This window comes from Ambystoma mexicanum, chromosome 12, assembly GCF_040938575.1.
Source record: "Ambystoma mexicanum isolate Mex_15411 chromosome 12, UKY_AmexF1_1, whole genome shotgun sequence".
Taxonomy (NCBI): domain Eukaryota; kingdom Metazoa; phylum Chordata; class Amphibia; order Caudata; family Ambystomatidae; genus Ambystoma; species Ambystoma mexicanum.
In genome coordinates this window covers 676,663,151-676,678,133 of record NC_090936.1, presented here as the reverse complement: position 1 = coordinate 676,678,133, position 14,983 = coordinate 676,663,151, and the positions used below count along the sequence as shown (strand labels likewise).

The 14,983-nt window shown below is 40.0% G+C and overlaps 1 protein-coding gene across 1 annotated transcript in view; it reads right to left on the bottom strand.

Annotated features, from left to right (window-relative positions):
- ABCD2 (ATP binding cassette subfamily D member 2) overlaps nucleotides 1-14,983 on the bottom strand; it is a 427,364-nt gene that overhangs the window by 209,424 nt on the left and 202,957 nt on the right. Inside the window, exon 5 of the mRNA XM_069629213.1 lies at nucleotides 2,634-2,728. Coding sequence (XP_069485314.1) covers nucleotides 2,634-2,728 — 95 coding nt within the window. The remainder of the gene's footprint in view (nucleotides 1-2,633; nucleotides 2,729-14,983) is intronic.

Genomic DNA, 14,983 nt, shown 5'->3' with positions numbered 1-14,983 from the left:
ATATTTTGCATTGTAATCGTATGTTTCCTCTGAATCATATTATATGACCATTATTTTGCATTTTACTTATTTCTCTCTTTTCAAAAATGTGTATTTGCTGATATTCAAACTTTATATCAAATGTGTTTGAGTTGATACCTTTTTTCTACATTGGCATTGGAATTGTATTCCATGGTGGATTTTGGAATTTTGTTGGATTAATTTTTCATTTGTTATATCATCTGTTGGAACTTTGATTGACAAACTCATTATTTTGGACAACGGTAATGGATTTGTTTTAAATATGTGTAATATATGGACTTTCTTTTGGTGTGGGCATGAATACTGCTATCTCCTCTCACCACTGACTATGTTTATGATCGTATGTTAAATTCTCATGAATGGATGAGGATGTGGTGGTGATGTGAACATATCTATACATGGTTTAATGTTATGTAAAATGAATTACTGATAAATCTAGCGTAATCAGCCTTGAAAATAACCAGTGGTCGAAACATGTGTCAGCTTGTTATATGCAATGAATAAAGTATCTAACCAAAGATTGATTGAGATATATGTTTCTGTTTAAAACTTGTTAGAAGATAAGTGCGTGAGCCTAAGAACAACTATTCCATGTCTTCCATCATTAAACAACAAACATGCTCTTTTCAAAGTTTACGTTTATTATCAGCCCTTGTATGTGAATTTATCTGCACTGAATGTTTCCTGTTTGTATAGTTCAATTTAAATGTTGACTCGAATAGCCAATCCAAGTCATAGGGCCTTACATCCCAAATATCTACCATACTGCCTAGATTTCACCAATAACCATTTTGTGCTGTCATACATCAGGAATTAGAGGTTTGGGCAATGCAGTAGTAAGTGCAGATACAGAGTTATTCTAGATTATTTTACTGCACATCTGTTTCAATAAAGAAAGAGTGAAATTGAGTAAAATGTCAGATAATTCTGTGTCTGCATTTTTCAATGCATTCTAGCAATGTCTAAATTAGACCAAATCTCACAATGTTACTCCCTCCCAAACCCATGCATTCTATGCCAACCATAGAATCCTGAGGCTCTCAGCTTTCAGATGACCTGTCTCCTTAGTCATCAATCCCCTAATCAGGAACTGAAAAGGAATTGGCAGACAAATATGTTTTGGCAAGGCCCACTAATGGTTCATTATGGGTTGAAACCGGGAACACTATGCATAACCTTGTGATCCCTCTTTGTCTTTTATTGAATAGTTTAGAAATCCCTGTAAAAATGTTCTTAGCAATTCCCTGTGCTTTGATTGTATTATGGTTCATGACTTTTCAATGCTTCTTCTTACGGTTTTCCTCAGTGAAAGGTCATGTGATGTCACTTCTTGTACATTTATCAGGGTGGGTGAGGTCAAAGGGTATGTGATGTAACTTCCACAGCCACATTGAAACCTTGCTTTTGGAGCAGACCGCTCATAAAGGAGGAGGACCCCACCAACTGCAATAACCATCCAAAGCTGCAGGCCTTTGAACTAGTCTCTTCCACAAGCAGCCACTATCAGGAAATCTGGGCAAGAAGGAACATGGCCAATGCATCCTCCCTGACAGACCTTGGGTCAAGGGACTTTCTAAACTGATTTCTGCTCCTGCACCAACCCGCTTGCCAGCAACCTAAATTAAATGATCAACCCTCATGACCGGAGACACATTTCACAAGGACATGAGACCTGCCTATGCAAAGTATGTACTCCCACCAACAAATTCAGGTGATGCTAGTCCCAGTCCAAGGCCCCCAGGCCCTCACTCGTCTCAAAGAACATAATTTTTGTCCGATTATTTTAGCAGACATCCTCATCTCCTCCAATATTTAAACTCACTGTTGGATCTCTCAAATTAGTGTCTACTAAAACAGCTGAACATTTTTGCCATGACTTCTTGCAATACGTCCCACCCAAAAACAATTAAATCTCGAACTTGGTCTCGAAAAACAGTATTCTACATTGATTGTGAAACATTAACATATTATACAAAACTTGTGGTATAACCCACAACGTTATTTACTCAGCGGCAGCCCTGCCTAAAAGAATTTGAGGACTACTGTTCTCAGTGGTGGCACAATGGTGATATCTAAGGCTAGAATGTATGAACAAGTGTTTTTTAACTGTGCCAAAAAGCAGATTTGGAAGCTGACCAAAGATGTTAAAATGTTACTTTCTGGTCAGGGTTACTGTTTTCAGTTTTTTGTTTATTTGAAAAAAATGATTTCATTCACAAACAGAAAGTTGTTGATGTTTAGTATGACTTACATCGAACTGTAGGTACTACATAATAGAATTTAATAAAGTACAACCTGAAAATGTGTGACTTCCTTCCAGACTGACAATCTGTTTTCAAAAAAGAATGCTCTGTAGTGCTTATTTATATTTTCTTTTGTCCGAACACAGTTGCAATTGCACGTTGTTTGCTCAACACTGATCGGATATGCCACCTCAGCAATGTGCCACTCGCTTTGTTTTTTTAATGGGAATGTGTCCCTTCACAGAGGCACTGACAAAGGATGTCTTCGTTTTCACGTTTTCACCATCTTATGCTCCCATATTTACAAACTCCCTCCACGAATTTAGACTATATATTAAAATAACCACAGAAAAATCAATGACTTCTTACCTTGATATTTAGACTCGACACCACCACATCTCCATTTGGGGTTATGATAGGTACATTTTCACAAACAATTCCATGCTCCACATCAATTACATTTCCTGCATATACAAACATCAAAAAGAAATTGTCACATTGATTTAAGGTCAGAATAATCAGTCTGGTAAGTAAGATAATAAGCAAAGTGACCAATATGCCTCTCCATTATGAAAACATTTAGCTTTTGGCACAATTTACATTTGACTTGTACATCCATTGCAAAGAAAACTCCTACACAAGAGACACTAGTCATGTTTTGGATAATTTGAGTCAGATTGTTTGGAACAAACAATATCTTTTGGTAACTATGGATGCAAGAGCCTTGTATACATCCATAGACCATGAATTGGCATCACACACAATCGACTACTTTTACAAGGACAAACCAGCGTCCTATTTATTACAAATTGAGATGTTGAAGAAATTACTAGGCTTCACTTTGAAACGCAATGTGTTTATATTTGATTGAAATATCTACAATCAAACCAAAGGAATAGCTATGGGGCATGCTTCGCACCTGAATTAGCAAACTTATTTATGGGTCACTTTGAATGTACACATGTAACATTACATCCTACGTTTATAAGAAAAATGCTTAAATGGATGAGTTATATAGATGACATTCTGCTAATATGGAATGGAACCCAGGAGGAACTTATTGAATTCAATCAATTTCTCAGTAATAAAGATTTCGGATTGGAGTTGACTCTAGAAATTAATAAAGTAGACATTACCCATTTTGCATTCTAAAAGTTGCCATCACAAAAGTATAATTAATAACATATCCACGGCTGAGTTTATACAAGCCAAAACAAACTGTAGTGACACTGCCAATTACAATGAGGGATGTAAGATTATTGAAAACAGGTTCTGGGAGAGGGGATATTTAAGGAAATCAACAAAGATGCTAAGGGCAGATGATTGCACCAGATTACAACTATTGGCTCCTAAAGAACGGAAAACTAATATGGACAACACACTCAGGATGATTACAAACTATATGAATGACAATTACTGTTTACACAAAGTCTTTAGAAAACATTGGCATATCTACAATAGGATAAGGACTTGAAGAAATACATTTCTGAGAAACCCGCCTTTATGTATACAAGGGCGCCCATATTAAAATACGAGCTAAGTCCTAGTGTCATGAAAAACAGAACCAGGGAACTGCAAACTAGTTTAGTAACTAGGCAGCTAGTGAGGGGGTTCTATACATGTCTCAATTGCACAATGTGCAAATATGCCCTCAATAATGTCCAGACTTTTGTCAACAAGGACAATTACAAGATTCACATTCAGGACTTGATCAACTGTTGCACTAAGTATGTGGTTTACATAATTGTATGTGTGTGCAATAAACTGTACATAGGCAGTACAATCAGAGAATTGAGACATAGGATCTGTGAACACTTGAACATCTTGACAACATCAGATTACAAACCTCCATTGTAGGAGCATTGGTTACAATATCATCATCAAAAGAAGCGAAAATGATATGCACGCTACGGAGTACAGTGAATGGACTGAATTCTGATCACAAAATGCAAGTTTTCCAATGACAAGCTTTGTATAATAATTTTGTGATTTGACATTTGGTGAAACTTATGCACTGCTGTTTTAGAGATGTATTGTGGTGAAATCATTAATTTATCTCATGGAGTAATAACAATGAATTTGAATTGGGCAGGTCTTTGAATATCTGTTACTGGGAAGGTTAATGTAATTACTTCAAGGAATATATTAGAGTTTTAAAAACCGGAACTGTAGTCAAACACTTTAATATTTTCAACCAACTGCATATATATGAAATAATGAATCTACAGCATTTGTCATAGTTTTGTATATTTAATGGTTATAACCTTACACTTAGGTTGGTTGTTCAATTGTGGTCATAATTATGTTCATATGACATATACGTTTGATACTATAAAAGGGCACTCAAGAATTTCAATAGAGATAAGTTGTATATAGCCTACTTGTAATGAATCATAGTCCTTCATAATGTATTTAGTTAACAAACAAGATAGTTTGATTGTGAGACAGGAATCTTACACGTGAAAAAGATATAAATTCACTAAATGCTCTAGATGGAATATAGAGTTTGAAAGGACTTCAGAAATAATCAAACGTACGTTATGAGGCGTCTGTGTGATGTCATCATGTTTCAATGCGACTATACCAAGTAACTAACAATATAACAGAAGGACGATAATGCTGCGGTTACAGTATCATCATATCAAATGCCACTATTTAAAGTTTATATTTGGGCATTAAATATTATAATAAAAAGGTTAAACCAGGAAGAGAATACACTCATAGTCAGCTATTTGGGAGAATTAGTACTCACAGCGTGAATTACGTGTGAGGTCATCACGCTAATTCAGATGACCTATGTACTAGAAACAATGTTCATCAATGGTGACCGCCATCAACCACGTAGATGCCACCTGCTAGAAAATATAACTTTGCAAGAGTCTATTGAAAGGTAAGCAACAAAACAAGGTATTTTTTAACTTAAGCTAACAGTTCTTTTTACTCCTAGGACCATTTTAAGGCACTATATGGTGTTTTATAACCTATTTTCAACAGACCTATTAGAAATAAAATTCAGACTTGCTGTAAAGGATATTGAGTCAAAAGGGGATACCAGTATAGACGGAATTCCGGAATTGAAAAGCTGATAGAGAGTGGACAACACATTTCACAGGTATTTGAAAAATCTGTCTAACTAAACAGTATCTGGTGACTAACACTTCGTTTTTTTTTGGTTGTAGAATATATCAATTTCACAAAATGAAAATTATTCTAAATAACTAACAAGCATGGATACATTTAGCAACATGGGTAAACATATTACTATGATCTAAATTTTAAAAAACAAATAGAATATCCATGATTTGATACTAGTAGTGGAACAATCAATTTTGATTTGTTACATACCTTATGTTCTGTGCCTCTCTTCTCATAATACTCTCAGGTGACAGTGAAAGATTTGAACTAATTATCACAGCCTAACATTTTTAAGTCAAGTGTTTTACTACGGTTTTCCTGAGAGTCCTGTTTTGAGGACTGAAACAGGAGAAACTGCTGCATATTATGATTGGTTGAATGATGACTGACATACATTTAAAATAATGTACATTTCTTACTTAATTCATATATGAAAAAACTTTAGTTTTGTATATTTTATTTTCAATTTTTCCCAAAAATGTATTTACAGTTGTCTTTAAACAATTGGGCCTCGTTACGAGGCTGGCGGTAGCCGTGCCTGTAATAGAGGCACGGCTGCCGCCGGTATTCATTTTTTTCCGGTGCCCAGAAATGGGCAATTACTGGGTCATTACGGCCTTGCCAGACCCAGTATTTGCCCATTCCTGGGCGCCAGAAAAAATTCTTCCCTATTCCCATTTGAGCCCCATGGGGCTCAATGGGAATGGGGAGGTCGGATGTACCGGCACTGTATGTAACAGTGCCGGTGCATTCGACATGCGCTCGCGGGTGCCTTTCATTCCGCCAGGTTAGACCTGGCGGAATGAAAAGCAGCCGCGAGCATTACTCGAAGTTTGCCAGTCTGGATACAACGGTACCAGCATGCTTACCGGTACCATTGTATCCAGACCGGCAAGCTTGTAATAAGGCCCAATATCTTTTCTGTAATGGACAAATAATCCATCAGTAGATTGACTAAGCCTATACAAAGCTTGTAATTGTGCACGTGCACCAGTTGGTTAATGTTGGCTTGTTATTTTGAGTTGGATTAATACAAGATTGGAGTAAGACTACTTTTGTCACAATTTGGATGTCTATTAAATATTATCAAAATAGTATGTTCAATTGCAAGTGAAGTTATTGTACAGTTCACAGCGCACCAGTACTAGAATAAGCTTGGAATACTTAATTACCCAATGAGTAAGTCTACTAATACACAAAAGAGGCTTGACACTTGGGAAGGGACAACCATGTTGCACAAGATTTCAGAGTCACCCCACCACTGGATATGTAGGAACCGTGGATGTACCTGGCTCTTACTGGTTCAATTGTTCGCTGCTAGGGAAACAGTGTTCTGCTAGAACCTGCAAGCTCTGTTCGCTCTTGTAGAAGTTGAAACGAGCAGATCATGCCTCTGAAGGCTCATCAAGATAACTGCTTCCACAAGTACTACATAATCAAGGGCTTCCACGTGTATATTTCACAAGAGTGAAGTGTGAGTTGCTTGTGATAACATTTGAAACCCTAAGGTGGAATTAATCTTGTTGATACCTACACATCTACATTATTTGTAGTATATGGTGCTGTTTTTCCTTCAGTTTTCCTCACAGGCACTTTTTACTGAGGTAATCAGTCTTTACACCTGCTATTTTTGGACCGGTGATAGTTGTCACTATTAATGAAATGACCTCTGCTTGAGATGCAGAGGTCATGAAGTGGTGTTTCATATTAGACTGCACTGAAAGAGTCCTTGAAGAAGTGACAGAGCAGAGATTTGACGAAGCTGAATAGGATGAACAACAGCTAGACATGCAGAGGAATCCTTAAAGTAGGGTCTATTGGGGTGATTTACATGGTTGTGTAAAATAAATGACAGAGACTAACTTAAAGCAATGTCCAATAACAATATGCCTTCACGTTGGATTCAAAATGTCCCAAGTTCATTAAAGCAAAATATGGGTTCCCTTACCAGAGGGCGAAATAGTTTCACAGTCACTCATTATCGCAGAGGTTTGAGTGTCCCTGACACTTCTTTCTTGTCTCATTAGTCCTTCCATTCCCGACTGTCCGGGTCTCATGCTTAGTGTTACCAGGTTTCTCTCAGGGTTCTCCAGGTGCATGTGCACCTCCATGCTAGGTACCACAAGGAACAGTTACTGGGGATCAGAAGAAAAAGACTTCTAATGCCCAAGGTTTCACACCAGTCAACAGATAAACTATTCTGTGCTAAACTTTCTCTCTTCCTTCCCGTCCTCGAGTGCTATCTCAGTTACCCGAAAAATGTCTTAATCTATCTCCTCAATGAACCGCAACATCTCATTCATAAGGGAGCCGCTCTGAGATTGACTCTCCCGACCTCCTCACTCTCCTCTCTTCTACTGTTCCTCTTGAATTCTGTCACACCTCATCCAGAATATTCTTTCCAACATTCCACCTGTCTTTCCACTTCACCACCTCCTTAATGTTCTCCGCTCATGCCTCCTCTTAATCTTATCTTTACTAGTATCCTCTCTAATGTTCATTCCACTAGATGCATTGTATCTCCTCCAACTAACCTACTTGTCGGGGCTTCTCCCAATCTGCTGCTTCCAGTTTCTCCTTCTGCCAACATCCTTCTCACCACTGTTGCAATGTCCCGGAGTGACCCCAGGTGTATGTGGCAAATTGACCAAGGGGGCTGGGTACTGCCACCAGAACACAATGCAGGGTCTGGGGGAGAAGTGGGGAGGATTCTGTGGACACCCCACAACACTTGGACCAAGAGACAGGGTATTATAACATGTGTCAGAGGATTTATGGCCCTTAAAGAATTGTAAGAAAAGTTATTACACTCTGCTGAATGTGAGCTGGAAGCTTTAAGGTCCCTTCAAAGACTGCCCTGTTCAAGGAGTGCAGCCCGGGAAACATGCAGGTGCCAAAAGTCAAAAGAAAGCATCACTGAAGATTATTGGGTTATCGAAGCAGTGAGGGGAGTGCAGGAGAGGTGTTGAGCAGTTAGTCGCAGCTTCGCTTGAACAGCATAGGGCACACCTGCCTATGCACATGTACGAGTCAAGTGACCGTCCAAGATGGTGTACCAGACTTTCATAGGTCTACTGCATGAGAAAAAATACCTGAATCTAGTAACCAATATGTGAACTGTTTATCACTGTCACAAACAAATAATGAGACACAAATGCAGGCACTCAAAAATTGGCCAAGCCCCAGGGAAGGGCTACTAGACTTATAAAGCACATGACAGAGAAAGATTGTTTGTGGGTGTTTGCAGAGGGTGGAACGGAGGGTTGGCTAGCGATTGAGAGGAGGCTGTAGGAGATAGTGAAAGCTAAGGAGAAGGTGGTGACAGGTGAAGCAGAAGGGCTGTGGAGAGAGTATAACTAAAGGAGCGGTAAGTGACTGGAGAAGGCAAGGAGGTGGTAGAGAGAATAAGTCCAAAGGAGGAGTTGGTAACACAAGGAGTAGAAGAGGTATGGAGAGAAAGATCAGAGGAGGAGGCGGTAACAGGAGGATTCGAAAAGATTGTGAAAGAAGGAAGACAGCATGTGGTGATGGTAGTGAGATCAGAGGAGGAGGTGGTGAAAGGAGGATAAGATGACAGGACAGAGTGAAAGGTATTGTTGAGGTGGAGGGAGTGAGAAGAGGGATCGAAAACAAGCATTGAGTGGAAGGAGACATTGAAGGAAAAACTTGAGCAGTTGGGATGAAAGGTGAGATCAAGAAGAAAGCTGATGAAAGATTGATAGGAGATTTGAGGGGGGAAGTGGCTCTGAAGAGGGCCAAATCAGTGGAAAGGGAGAGGCATACTGCATGTCTGAGAGGTATGTGAGTGAAGTGGGAGGAGAAATGAACACGTTGCACAGCGCCAAGCAGTGAGACAGGAGTAAAGAAAGAGAAAGGGAGTTCAGGGAAAGGTCTCTTAGGCACAAGCAAAGGTTGGGACATCAAGTGGAAAGTAAGAGCGGGTTGAGTGCTTATAAGACCAGGACACTTGGGGGGCAGAGGGGCGTTGTCAGGTGCCCAACATCGAGCTTCAGAGCCTCTGGCTTAGCCTGCCTATTGCCAAGAGATGACCATGCAACCGGTGAAAGTTAAGTGGTGGCCTCTCCCTTGTGGGGAGCTTTGCACCACTTGTCAATGATGGCTCAAGATATAGTGGACACCTTAAACACAAGGTGGTTGCCGAGAGAAGATGATGACAGAAATCATTAGCTTTGCTTTACCCCGAGCCACACAACCTTAAAAACCAGAAGAACTACGAGGAGACTCAATGCTTGCTTGAGAGATAGTGAGTGACATAATGGAGAGACCAAGAAAGACATTTTGTGTCTATAAAAATAGGCTACATGGACAATTGCATTCGCTCTTCAGAATAGAATAACCATGAACCTGTTTGTGTGGTAAATGGGACAGAGCAACTGAAAAGAGGGTTTTGTGGAAGGGAGAAGAAAGTGAATATTACAGGAGAAGCTACATGAGTTTAGTTTGGTTGTCTTTTACTTTACCCTCTCTTCACCCATTAAACCCAGTGTATGAAACTCTGGTTCTTTTGTCAGATGTGTATTTGGTGACAACACCTTGGCCAACCTCCCACTGCCTGTTCCTTCTGCCACCCTCCTTCTACAAACCACTGTCTGTCTCCTGAGTGTTCCCTTCAACCATCCTCTTGCCCATTCCCCGAGCAAGCCTTCTTCCCACCTCTATGTCTCTCTTATACTGAGAATGTTTACTCCGTCAACTAAGTAGTTTGCGACTTTTATACAGCCGCTTCTCCTCCCACTGAGTAGCATGATTCCTTACTAGGTGCACCTGTAAGGGGAAATTAAGTGGTGATTGCGATTTGTTGACTTGTAGGGTTGGTCTGGGTACAGGTGTGAAAGTCGTGGGGCCTCAGCGCTATGGTGTATCGCAAGCCAAGCCTTGATAAGGCTCATCCACCATTTTGAACTTGACATGTGCAGTATGAGCAGCTGACTCTCGTGCAGCACTCCACTCTCAGCTTGCTCAGGCGTCCGTGCAGATCTGCAGACACCCAAGCTGGAGTCCATCATTTTCTCAGTCATTTTAAGTCTCAAAGCTCTATCTTTTTACCAGGGCGGTCAGGATTAAAAGTATACATTTTTCCGAAGCTAAAGAAAAATGCCGCACGCCACAACCTGGGACATCATTCTGTGCCAATCCCCTGTCACTGAGCTGTGGTATGGTGGTGTGATCCAGGGGCCCGGGCCCCCATATGCTTCCCGTAGCCCAGAATCGATCCACGGGTGGTGGCACCTGTCTCCTGTACTCACCATAGCTGTGCTTTGTTAAGCAGGAGCACACGTTTAAAGTTAGGCGCCAAAGTTCATAGAGTTCGGATTGCCCTGCATGTTTTTGGCCTATGCGAAGGCAAGAATTCAGAGTGCAAGTGCACACAGACTTCTGTTATACTGTTTCCATTTAGTGAGTCGTGGTTATAGCGTTTGCCAACACTAGTGAAATATACACGTGTCTGCGTTAATCCAGATTTTTCACAGAAGATCGTCACATTTAACAGCACAAAATGCAAGGTGTGCTAGCACAGCTGGAGCAGCCGCAACTGCTTAGTAAATCTCCCCTTGCGTCTGTTCTGCACAAAACCCGTTCTAATTTATGTTTAAAGTTGCCCAGAACAGGGAGAGGTGCACTGTTCATCCTTTCAAAAAAGTACTAAAATATTGCCTAATAGTTCTTTATAAGAGAGATGAAAGTCAAATCTGAAATGAGGAAGTACTATGAAGTTACATCTGTTCTTTGCACTCACTGATACTAGAATGTGTCCGGATGAAGAATTGGCCCACTTTGTAAGATCCCCAGTGTTAAGTGGGAAGCATTCCCAAACGTTCCTCCAGGACCATATTTTGTTACAGATTTATAATTTGATTTATATGCCTTAGTGGCAGTGTAACAAGGGATAAGGAGTATAATAATAAAAAAAGCTCTGAGAAAATAAGCCAGTGAGAAATAAATGCAAGTAAAAAGGGACATACTTGGTCCTTTTTCAGGTAGATGTGGTTTACTCATAAATGTTGCATTTAAAGAATGTAATAGGTAAATATATTGTCACGCTACAGAAAATAATGTTTATATTATTGCTTTTTCCAAAGGCCGTTTGTTTCCCTGGGCTGTATGTTTTCTGCTACCTTACTGCAGAGCGATTTTGCACATATACAAATCTCTCTTGAAATATACTCGGCATTTTGACACATATTGCCATTATTTTGACCACAAAATATCTCTAAACTGTGCTTACAGAGCTTTCATGTTCCCTGTGATCATGGGTGAGAAGGCCATCTAGTCACATTGTTGCCTTCTGTATTCTGGGACTTGTAGTTTTTTCTTTCACATTTGAAATTTAGGAGAACTACAAGTGCCAGAATTCCAAAGACAATAGTACTGGACAGCCTTCTCACGCATCTCTATGGGGAGCTTTAGAACTCTGTGCTTAATAAAGCAAAGTGATGCACTGCCTATCATTTCAACCATAGGCCTCTTCGTGTCATTCTACAAGGTTAATTCAACAGATGTCATTATGCCTGCCCATACTTCCTCTATCAACAATGCATGCAGGCATCATGGGAATGGGATACTATGCCATCAGGCGCTTGCCATTGAGAAAATGTTGGTGGTCTGGAGGTTAGAAAACTTGTCAGGGAAGCGAGAAACAACAGATGTGGGTTCAAACTCATGTTAATATTATTAATTTTCTCCCTCCATAATTAATGTACAATGGACAAATCAAGAAGACAGTTGTTGCTGTACAAGCATCTCCAGAATGGGGCGTCTTGCCATTTACGTTTCTGTAAGCTGTCCTGTGATTGGAGGTGGTTTCTACTGGCATCTTCCTAGGTCCTATACATTACTACTGCCAATCTCATGGTTTTATTACTGTCTTTACTCCTGCCACCTCTTCTTCAGTGCAGCCCTGCAGTAGCTTGCTCAGATTTTGCTCTTCTGCCCCTCCCTCTACAGCAGCCATCAAGAGCACTTTGCGTTTGTTCTTGGTTAATAAATAGGCCTACATGTATTTTTTACTTTTGTCATAATAAATCATTGTTACTTTCACTTTTGTTCGGGTTATGAGCCATAAAGTAAAAACTTCAGAAATGTATCTGCTGATGCCCAGATTTCCCCCACAGCCATGGAAGGCAATGGACATCCTGAATAATCACTCTTCAAGAGCACCTTCAAGTTGAGTCACTTCTTACCATAAGCTCCCCTTTCCCCAATCCTTCCAACAGTTTTGTGCATCGGTGGGGTCATCAAGTGTACTTTGTGCTTGCACTGCATCCCAACTAGATAGGAATGGATATACCCAGTAGACAAAAATGCCTACACCTGCTGGATGCTACAACACGACTTCTAGGCAAACCCCAGCTAGCACCAGTGGCAAGACACTTCATGGAAGCTAAACATAACATCACCCAATTGAGATTCCAGGTCGTTGAAGTTGTAAGTAAACCACAGCGAAGTGGCAACTACACAAGACTCTTGTCTCAAAGAGAAAAGTATTGGATATACCTTTTGGACACTAAATACCCGAGGGGCCTCAATGAGGAAACATCCTTGAACTGTTTTTATCTAGAAACACTGCATTTATGGAGAGTATTAACACTGTAGATCCCGTACTTCTTATCGCGTGCCAACATTTTACCATAGGCTTTAGATATTCCTCCACAACATACAATGACCTGTTCGGTAATAGGCATTACCTTCACTGATGAAGGACCTAACCCTTGAATATATAACACAATATGTATATGTCACCCTAGACACTAATCATGCTGACTATGCTCATACCTTAGAATGTAAGGACATTAGCTATCTTTAAGCGGATTGTCCAGTGAACAATGCGGAACGATGTATAATGGTATCCTCTTAATTAATTAGGCATTTGACTATGCAGAACCATGACATAATGAGTGGATGTTATGTATGAATATCCTCAGATATAATTTTGTCATTCAGTATATGTCTCTTTGTTATACATGAAAAAATATAATTGTGATGTTGTATGATGATACATCGAATTAAGGTACGGATTATATGTACTACACCACATTTACTATCAATGAGTCAGCGGGTTATCTTGCACTGTCAAACATGTCTGCCACAGTGTTTTATCACTGTGTTAGTCCATCCTCAATTTTTACCCCCTGAATTATAGCTGCCATATACTAGGCTGTTTAGACACGGTCCCTGGTTTCCATGGACACCGTGCAAGCAGCAAACTGAGAGACAATGTACAAGCAACAAACTGAGAGACAGCAGGTACGCGCTAGAATATTCCTTACAATCACACCGTGCTTCCGAGTATTCTCTTAGCCCAATGCACTAACAAGGACACCGTTGTTTCCCACAGAAATTGCTCGCAGCCTTGAAATACTGATTGATTTTCACTCGCGTTTTTTCGATACTACAAACGCAGCGCTGAGATGGCAAGCGTGTTCCTTTTGAATTGATTTCCGCCACAGAAGCCTTGTCTGCCTCATAACAGGAGAGACAGCAGGTACGCTCTTATGTACAATATTCCCGACGATCGCACCATGCTTCTCAACATTTCCTTAGCCCAATGCATTTACAAGGATACCTTTGTTCCCTGCAGAAATCACTCACAGCTTTGAATTGCCGCTTGACTTTCTTTCCACATCTGGCTACCATTACAAATGCGGTGTTGAGATTGCAAACATGTCCCTTTGGAATTGATTTCCGCCATAGAAGGCTCGTCTGCCACAATATTGGATTTTACTAGGTCAGTACATTACATGTGTTATTTACCGACTGGTCCCCACTAATTATGCTCAATATCATATACGTATTGGGAGTTACATTTCTCTGAATATGGGCATGCTTTTTCTACTCCCTTTATAGAGTACAAGCACTCTTAGCCTTTCGTCTCCGAGCGAATGAACTTGGTCCCCAGTTTAGAATAGTGAACCTACTCACTGAAAGAGGGATAACACGAGGAATTCACGACCCTATTCAGCATTGCATGAATTGACGTAAGTTCCCTGCACATCAATTTTTTTGCACTTGCCAATCTACAATCTCAATTGTAGTTACCAGTTTGATACCTTTATCCACTTGGATATAAGTACTTTTATACATTCCAAAAGGAATCTATCTCAAACAACTTTATATGACCTTTATCATTTGTCCAGCCATGGTATCTCTGAGCCTATTGTCATCCGGGGTTAACTATGTGATAACGATGTGTAAAGTATTTGCCATAGGGTTTATCATGTTGGATACCTAATAGAAGTGCTTGGGATCAAGTAATGCATAATAGATGATTTAAAAGTGCAGGAGCACAGCAATGATAGTTATATTGAGTCAAGTCTATGTACTACAAGGGACACTACATGTGTAGGTCCATCTTGAATGAATTAGCACTTTTTTGTTATTGTCTATCTAACAGAAACCTGTGTATATATTTTTTGCTCTCTCCCTGTATACATCATGCTCAACAATAGATCCACAGAGGCTTCTGAAGAAGAGGAATTTCCTCGAAACGCGTCAAGCCATCCAAAGTGGAACCTTCACTAATTCATGATTATGTCGACAATGTATTGCTGTTTCGTGATCACTTC